Source organism: Haplochromis burtoni, unplaced genomic scaffold (genome assembly GCF_018398535.1).
Source record: "Haplochromis burtoni strain Fernald_Lab_line unplaced genomic scaffold, NCSU_Asbu1 Contig_190, whole genome shotgun sequence".
Lineage (NCBI taxonomy): Eukaryota > Metazoa > Chordata > Actinopteri > Cichliformes > Cichlidae > Haplochromis > Haplochromis burtoni.
In genome coordinates this window covers 47300-56573 of record NW_024582551.1, presented here as the reverse complement: position 1 = coordinate 56573, position 9274 = coordinate 47300, and the positions used below count along the sequence as shown (strand labels likewise).

The 9274-nt window shown below is 44.3% G+C and overlaps 1 protein-coding gene across 2 annotated transcripts in view; it reads right to left on the bottom strand.

Moving 5' to 3' along the window:
• The window catches only part of LOC102296724 (collagen alpha-6(VI) chain), a 50927-nt gene that overhangs the window by 17130 nt on the left and 24523 nt on the right, over nucleotides 1–9274 (bottom strand). For both annotated transcript variants that reach the window (XM_042225961.1, XM_042225962.1), the window contains exons 16-23: nucleotides 9019–9045; nucleotides 8868–8912; nucleotides 7839–7892; nucleotides 7565–7627; nucleotides 6960–7025; nucleotides 5493–5546; nucleotides 5299–5334; nucleotides 5158–5220 (exon numbers count right to left, since the gene is read on the bottom strand). In XM_042225961.1, coding sequence (XP_042081895.1) covers nucleotides 5158–5220; nucleotides 5299–5334; nucleotides 5493–5546; nucleotides 6960–7025; nucleotides 7565–7627; nucleotides 7839–7892; nucleotides 8868–8912; nucleotides 9019–9045 — 408 coding nt within the window. The remainder of the gene's footprint in view (nucleotides 1–5157; nucleotides 5221–5298; nucleotides 5335–5492; nucleotides 5547–6959; nucleotides 7026–7564; nucleotides 7628–7838; nucleotides 7893–8867; nucleotides 8913–9018; nucleotides 9046–9274) is intronic.

The following is a 9274-nucleotide window of genomic DNA, read 5'->3' as shown; positions in this document are numbered from 1 at the left end:
CTCTGGTGCAAATTACTGACCTCTGTCATCATTTTAGGTGGGGGAACTTGCACAATCGGTGGCTGACTAAATACTTTTTTGCCCCACTGTATATATAACAGGATACTGGAGTCAATTCTCTATCATCTCACACGTCTATTTAATCAGTTTCTGTTTGATGGTTATTCAGCTGTGTGACAACCCGAAGGATGCGGCCTCCGAAGGATGCGGCCTCCGAAGGATGCGGCCTCCGAAGGATGCGGCCTAGGTTGTGGGACACAGCTTATGGAAAGACCAGATGTTTTTCAGTCACCAGGGCCGGAGGCTAAGTAATTCACCTGGAATAATTTTGTGTGTCCCTGACCAAATGGCGTGGAACACCTGCCTTAAGAATTTGGTTGGTGTCATTTAAGCACTGTGTGCCAGGAAGAGGGAGGAGCCAACGCAGGACTCAAAACTCAAAAGAATTAACTAAGGCAGGCAAAACACCAAATACAAAAAAACGTAACTCAGACGTGAAACTAGACAACTGAGAAAGTGAGGAACAAGCAACTAAGAGCAAGGAAAAGGGGGGACGATGCAACAATGGGCAAAGGCAAACGGTGGAAACACACGGGGAATGGGGGAGAGATGAAACATAATGAGGTGGGAGGAAGGAAAACAGATGAATGAAACCCAGAGACAGAACTTATACGAGAGACGTGACAGACTAACCAGGGAGGGAACAAACCAAACCAACAGGAAGTATAAATGATTACACCTGGAAGAACGAGGAAACTAAACAATAGCAAAGAGAACAAAAGAAACAGAAACACTGTGTTAGCGTGACAGCAGGACATTCACACATCGTCACAGCCGCTCTCGTCTTAAAGAGTGCAGGATTTCATATGTTGCTTTGAGAAAACAGTCATGGTGTGGATCAGTGCAGTCATGTTTTGGGGAAGTACGATCTGACTTTGGCCACATTTCAGATCAACAGTGAGCTTATTTGTGTCTGTGTGATACCTCCTAATGCTTTAGCTCATCACATGAACGTACGGCGGCCTGAATGTGCAGACGGAGAATATCACTTTCTGTCGACGTGAACACTGCCCATGAGACTGTTATACAACATGTGTTCACAAATATACTCCCCTAAATGAGAAACAGCTTTTCTTAAGTTGCTAACTAATACCAAGCAGAGCTGCAACTGCATCCTATCTGTCTTTGTGGTTTGACAGAGAAAAAAGGAATTCATGAATAGTTCCACTGAATTTCTCTGGAAGTCTGTCCATGGGCCAAATCCAGCACAAATCTGCCAAATCCAGCTGAGCGAAAGCCAAAGTGTAACCGGAGTGATGCAAAAACACAGACTAAACTGGCACCTCTCGAGTCCTGTGGGGATTTCTGCCTATTCAACTAAAACAAAACTTCTAAGGAATAATGTGTACAGTTACTGTCAATGATCCTTCAGGAATTTAATGCTAAATTCAACCAGATGCAGCCTGCGGGAGAACATTTATAGTTTACTGCCTCAGCTGTAAACTCTGTTAGCCTGGCTCTGAATCACGGCTCTTGAACAGTTGAGACTTCAATATTTGAAACAGCTTATTAGTTCCAACATATTGAGGGGTCTTACAACGCAGTGGAGATCCCTTTACAGGCCCAGCGACTTGAACATGATGCGTAGTGGTTACATACAGTTGTGGTCAGATGTTCATCACGGGCATGAATTTCAGGTCATTTTGGATTTTTAATGATTTCTTTAAACCTTTTCCAGTGTGCAACGATCGTAGAGAGTGTGCATTAGAGCAGGGCGATATGACCAAAAATATTTATCACCATATGCATTTGAAAATTTGCAATAACGATATAACTGACGATATAATTGACACGAGACAAATTGAGATGAGAGATGAGATGAGATAGCCTTTATGTGTCAGTTGCAGGTCTTTTGCCCACAACCGAGATGACAGACCTTGCCGACCGTACATACAATACACAAACCTCTCCCATCGTTTCAATCCCAGCGGGCAGCCTTGGGGGGTTTGAACAGCCAGTTCCACTTTCTTTATTCTTCGATAAGTCAGGGCCAAGCCAGCTCCGATCAGCCAGAACCCTGTTACCATGGTTCCGAATAGGTAGATATCTTCAGCACTCAGGCTCACCCGAGCCCAAACTTCTCGTTGAGAAAGGGGTGTCAATTGCATTTAGGGACCAGTTGATCCAATCCATAATTCCTCTTTTAGGTTTTAGAGAACAGACTGTGAGAGAATGTTCCAGGGAAAATACAAAAAAACCACGAGACTAGACAAGGACATAAGCAGGGAAGATAAGGGAGAGGAGAAAAAGTGCGTCCGCCTCCTCCGAGAGCCAAAGAAGAATTAACTTTATTAGTGCAAAAAAACAAAACAAAAAACCCATTCAATGTATTTTCACTTAACAGCAGTGTATCTCATTAAATACAGTGGGGCAAAAAAGTATTTAGTCAGCCACCGATTGTGCAAGTTCCCCCACTTAAAATGATGACAGAGGTCAGTAATTTGCACCAGAGGTACACTTCAACTGTGAGAGACAGAATGTGAAAAAAAAATCCATGAATCCACATGGTAGGATTTGTAAAGAATTTATTCGTAAATCAGGGTGGAAAATAAGTATTTGGTCACCTCAAACAAGGAAAATCTCTGGCTCTCACAGACCTGTAACGTCTTCTGTAAGAAGCTTTTCTGTCCCCCACTCGTTACCTGTATGAATGGCACCTGTTTGAACTCATCATCTGTATAAAAGACACCTGTCCACAGCCTCAAACAGTCAGACTCCAAACTCCGCCATGGCCAAGACCAAAGAGCTTTCGAAGGACACCAGGAAAAGTATTGTAGACCTGCACCAGACTGGGAAGAGTGAATCTACAATAGGCAAGCAGCTTGGTGTGAAAAAATCAACTGTGGGAGCAATCATCAGAAAATGGAAGACATACAAGACCACTGATAATCTCCCTCGATCTGGGGCTCCACGCAAGATCTCATCCCGTGGGGTCAAAATGATCATGAGAACGGTGAGCAAAGATCCCAGAACCACACGGGGGGACCTGGTGAATGACCTGCAGAGAGCTGGGACCAAAGTAACAAAGGTCACCATCAGTAACACACTACAACGGCAGGGAATCAAATCCCGCAGTGCCAGACGTGTTCCGCTGCTGAAGCCAGTGCATGTCCAGGCCCGTCTGAAGTTTGCCAGAGAGCACATGGATGATACAGCAGAGGATTGGGAGAATGTCATGTGGTCAGATGAAACCAAAGTAGAACTTTTTGGTATAAACTCAACTCGTCGTGTTTGGAGGAAGAAGAATACTGAGTTGCATCCCAAGAACACCATACCTACTGTGAAGCATGGGGGTGGAAACATCATGCTATGGGGCTGTTTTTCTGCCAAGGGGACAGGACGACTGATCCGTGTTAAGGACAGAATGAATGGGGCCATGTATCGTGAGATTTTGAGCCAAAACCTCCTTCCATCAGTGAGAACTTTGAAGATGAAACGAGGCTGGGTCTTCCAACATGACAATGATCCAAAACACACCGCCCGGGCAACAAAGGAGTGGCTCCGTAAGAAGCATTTGAAAGTCCTGGAGTGGCCTAGCCAGTCTCCAGACCTCAACCCCATAGAAAATCTGTGGCGGGAGTTGAAAGTCCGTGTTGCTCGGCGACAGCCCCAAAACATCACTGCTCTCGAGAAGATCTGCATGGAGGAATGGGCCAAAATACCAGCTACTGTGTGTGCAAACCTGGTAAAGACCTATAGTAAACGTTTGACCTCTGTTATTGCCAACAAAGGTTATGTTACAAAGTATTGAGTTGTATTTTTGTTATTGACCAAATACTTATTTTCCACCCTGATTTACGAATAAATTCTTTACAAATCCTACCATGTGGATTCATGGATTTTTTCACATTCTGTCTCTCACAGTTGAAGTGTACCTCTGGTGCAAATTACTGACCTCTGTCATCATTTTAGGTGGGGGAACTTGCACAATCGGTGGCTGACTAAATACTTTTTTGCCCCACTGTATATAAACATTTAATGCATTAAAGTTATATAAAAATGTAACAGAGCAAATTCCTCGCTGACAGTTTAACCAAAAGGCGTTTCCAGTGGAAACTGGCCGACATATCCTCAGCATAACCATGTATAATATCCACAACACTTAAAAAGAGGTTAAACACACACAATACGGTAACATTATGTTGAAGCACAGTACGTATCACTCCGCGAGGCTCCGCCTACGATAGCCGTAATGCTCCGACAATCCATCAAGCGGTGCGGCTTCGTAGCTCAGCAAAGTCGTACTGAAACATCTGACAGATTTTCGAGCGCCGTGCACATAAAATCGTTTCCAGGTCAGTAAACACAACCAGAGTTCATACATAAGGCACACGGGATTATAAGGGGCTCTGTCGACTTTCAGAAAAATCAAAGGATTGATTTTAAGTGCGCCGTATTTTCCAAACAACACGGTAATAACGACGGCCCGCTAGCATGCGCTACCAAAAATAGTGCTTTGTTGTGTATCTGACGGACGAAAGCTAAACCAGTTCCACACCAGTGAAGCTGCAGCATTTTTACAAACCAGTTCAGGTTCATCGTTTCATTCAACGATCCGCTTTCGCTCTTCTCATTCTGCGTCGCCGCCATGTGCGCATGTAAACAAAGGCACTGCACATGCGCGTTTTACCCATATTCTATCGCCATATTTCATTTTCTTATCGTTGCCCAACATTACACCGGTATCACCGTGAACGGTATGATAGAGCCCAGCACTAGCGTGCACCAATGGATTTTCTCTAATCCACACAGGCTCAAATATAAACAAACATACTAATATTTGGCTAAATGTCTCAAAGTTCTTCACTGTCGATAAGCTTCTGGCATAATTCTGGCTGCATGTTTCATCACTCTTTTTATCAGAACTGAGGACTTGACCAGAGGGTGTTCCCACTCTGAATGACCGTCAGCGTTCCCACAACATTCATAGTAAGAGCAGCGATGCGAGAGGAAGGCTGAGTGCGGGGAGGAGGGGTTAAACTACAGCAGAGGCAGTCGCGTCTTTTCTGAGTTAAATATGTTCGGTCTCACAATTAAGGTCAACCTGCCGTGCGTCCAATCACAAAGCAGACCGTCACGACAGAACCGGACTCTCACCTGTGGCCCAGCAGCACCTGGGATACCGGGAGGGCCTCGATTTCCTTTCTCACCAGGTGACCCCTGCAAACAGAGTCAGACGTCTGTGTACAGTCACAGATATACGGTATAATCCTGATGTTGCTTCATATCGTCTTCTACCTTCTCACCACTGGGACCTCTTCTTCCATTACGACCCTGCACAAGAAAAAAATGTCACCATCATCATGCTGAAGTCTTTCTGCAGCACAGAGCAGCACCTTCCTACCCGAGTCTCTGTGTGAGGATCACTGCTCTTCATGAAAACAGCTCCTCTTAGAGAGAAACAGAAGAACGATTTTTCTGAGAAATCTCACCGGGTTTCCATCTAGTCCACTGTCACCCCCGTACCCGTCTGGACCAGGATCACCCTGTGGATTAAAAAACATTCTGATAACTGCATCCAGCCATCTGTCCTTCTGCCCGTCCATCCACAGAATTATATACTTTGGTCAAAATATTATAATTATATATTGTGACCATTTGGCCTGGCTTTCCTCAGAAGGTACACCAGAGAAGGTCAGGGCTGCATGGCGTCAGTCACTGGTTGGTAATTTCAACATTTTGGTCGTTGTATCCTGAGTGAGCTACTCAGGACCAGCTCATATAGTCTTCACTCATTTGTGATGTACATCAGGTGGGCTTATTGATTTAAAAGTAAAATTAATCACATTTTATTCAGAAACACTTTAAATTAGCAACTGGAACCATAAATCCACCAAAGAGTGTTCAGCGCTCCTTTTGTCATAGACTTCTATCCAATCAGACCAGGGGACTCGCCCCCTGCTGACCAGGTTAAGATGCTTCTGTATTGGCTTCACATTCATGTTCAATCACTGGCCACATATCTGATCAGCCAATCACGTGGCACCAAATGAATGCATATAGGTGTATATGTGGCATGGTTGTTGGTACAGGACGGGTTGGTCTGACTATTCTGCTCATCTGTCGGGACTTTGCACACAATCATTTACAGAGGAAGCTCTGAAAAGACAACATGCAGCGTTAACAGCAGATCTCTGAGAGAAACGACCTCACTGATGTCAGAGGTCAGAGGAAACGTCTCTAAATCCACAACACATTAAACTTGAAGCAGATGTGTACTGCAGCAGAAGACCACACCACGCACTCCTGTCAGCTAAGAACAGAACTGACTGTCTGATCCAATGGCATCCTCTCTTCTGAAAAGAAAGTGACAGGGTGTCACATGCTCGCCCCGCGTCCTCCAGCTCACTTCCACAGTCCGAAGGCATGCTCGTTAGGTTAACTTGTGATTCTGAAGGTATGAAGTGTGAGTATGAGTGTGAATGACAGTGTGTCTCTCTGGGACAGACTGGAAACCTATCCTCGGTGAACAACAGGCTCTGCATCCCCTGAAACCCAACAAATACTTTAGTATCAAAAACGCACAGTTCCTCTGATGCCCAGAGGAGGCAGCAGTGAGTCAGTCTCCATAGACACTCGTGTTGGCTGTAGATCAGGAGGTAGATCAGGTCATCTACTAACTGGAGGTTTGGGCAACATACTAACCCGAGCTGCTCCCTGATGCATCGCCAGAGGGTGAATGTTAGAGAGTGAAAAAGTGCTTGTGTGAATGGGTGAATGAGGCATGTTGTACGAAGTGCTTTGAGCATTCAAGTGCTATTTTAGAGGCAGTCCATATTAAAAACGTTTACAGCCTGATAAGAAAATCAGCTTTAGTCTCTGTAGATAATTTACGGTAAACTAGTGGCATCATGGCGGCTAACGTTCAGCTTTTACATAAAGATGTGGACGTGTCTTACTGGTCTCCCTGGGCTGCCGGGGTCTCCTTTGGGTCCTGGTCTGTTGTTGTCGACACCCGGGGTGCCCTGTCAGACAAAAACAGTGTTCAGTTCTTGAAGTGGAGCTTCCAGCTGTTTCCCAGCTGCGATCAGCTGTCGGGTTTTCCGACAGAAGAAAGAGGGTTTTTATGGCAGCACGACGTTTGTGGATTATTGTTGTAAATAAAGTGTTTTATGAGTGAATGTAGTGTGTGATCACACCAGGCTGGAAAAGCTCTCGATAAATCCCAGCTTATTTGTATTTGTTAGACAGATCAGACGGGCACAGACAAACTACACGATCAAATATCTTCACCATAATCTTTGTATCATAAAAATATGTGCAGAAACTAAAGAGTCATTATTTCAGGACATTGTTCATATTCAGGCTGTTGAAACAGGTTTTCTTTGTAAAAACAAAAAACCTGAAATATGAAAGGTTTATTTTGCTTTAGCAGTCTGATCGACCTGAACTTGACCTGCCTCCTCCTCTTCCTCGTCCCCCTCCTCCTCTCACATATTAAATAATTAGGAAAAAAAGTTCATGTGACTGCCGACCTTTCTGAAATGAAAGCACCGAAACTCACCGGGTCTCCTCTCAGTCCCTTCTGTCCTTTCAGCCCCTTCTCGCCTCCTGTCCCCGGGATGCCCTAAAGATGATATTTCAGCCTGTCAATCAACCTACCCAGAGGTCAGAGGTCAACAGCTCACAGCTTCATTTTTATGAGCTGAAGTCAAAACACATTTAAAAAAACGAAAACAGAAACAATAACAGTAAAATGGATCAATCGTTTCATTAGGTAACAACGATCAGAGCTGATGCAGCACGAAGCAAAGAAACTTTGAGTGGTTTTTGTTTACTGGGTTTCCCGGAGGTCCTCGGTCTGCTTTCAGTCCACCGAGTCCCGGCTCTCCCTGCAAACAAAACCAGAAGAACGCGTCATCTCTTCTTCTTCCACAGTCACGTGACATAAACCATCATACTCTCCTACTATGATTTGTAAATCACTAGGATAATACAGCATGTGTAAACGTAAATATAAAGAATAATTTTCATATGTAATAATTCATTTATCTAATTTAAACTTATATGTATAATGTAATCCACAGTTGCATTCAAATGACTATATCGAACAGCAGGAGCCAGGTGATGATAAATTCACTGCTCATCAGCAGGTGTCAGCATGTCTGTCACAGCTGTGTTCAGGTGTGTGTTAACACAGCACAAGGAACAAAGGCCTCAGTCAGCAGTGGGACATTGTCCTCAGCCCAGATGTTTGTCAGGCTACATTCTGTTTCACAAAGAGGAGAAAAATCATTACAATATTAGCCTCAGCTAATGTTAGTGGCTAACATTAGCTGATGTTAGCCATTAGCTACATTAGCTAACATTAGCTAATCTTAGTGGCTAACATTAGCTGTTGTTAGCCATTAGCTACATTAGCTAACATTAGCTAATGTTAGTGGCTAACATTAGCTGATGTTACCCATTAGCTACATTAGCTAACATTAGCTAATGTTAGCTGATGTTAGTCATTAGCTACATTAGCTAACATTAGCTGAGGCTAATGTTAGCCACTCCAGGGCCTCCTTGACTCAAACCAGTGTGTCCACTGGCCTGCAGGTGCCCGACACAGAGTAAGGGAGTGCGCGCTGTGCCAGGATTTATACATCAGGGAAACCAAACCCCCCTCTGGCTTCAAGACAGAAGAGCCACCTCATCAGCTCCCGGGAAGCTGAAGACAGCTTCAACCGTTTGTGTGTTGAAAAATAATAATTTTCTTGTTTTAACAATAGAAATCATTATTAGTCAGATTACTAGTTAGTGAAAAAGTAACGGTGTTAGCAACGCGTCACTGATCAGAAGGCCTCAGTCACAGATGTTCATACCTGCTCTCCATCGATGGCGTTCAGTCCATCCTCCCCGTCGTCCCCCTGCAGCGTTGGAGTAGAATCAGCTGTTACGTCTCACTGCTCAATCTATGATAAACTGTCACTTCTCCAGTAAATGCAGCAGTGTCAGCAGACCTCGGTCACTCACCTTGTTGCCTGAGAGGCCTCGGTAGCCCTGCAGATACAAACAGCAGATTTAATGGTTAAAGCGCTCATGTTTGACTTTTTCAGCCCAGCTTCACAGGAATCTTTCAGTTATTTGGATTCGATTAAACGTCTGATATATTTAATATTTGTGTGATATATTTATAAAAAACTATAAACAAACTTGTCAGGCTGAAGGACATCACGTCTGACACAGTGGTCAGCAGCACAGGAGCACCACAGGGAACTGTGCTGTCCCC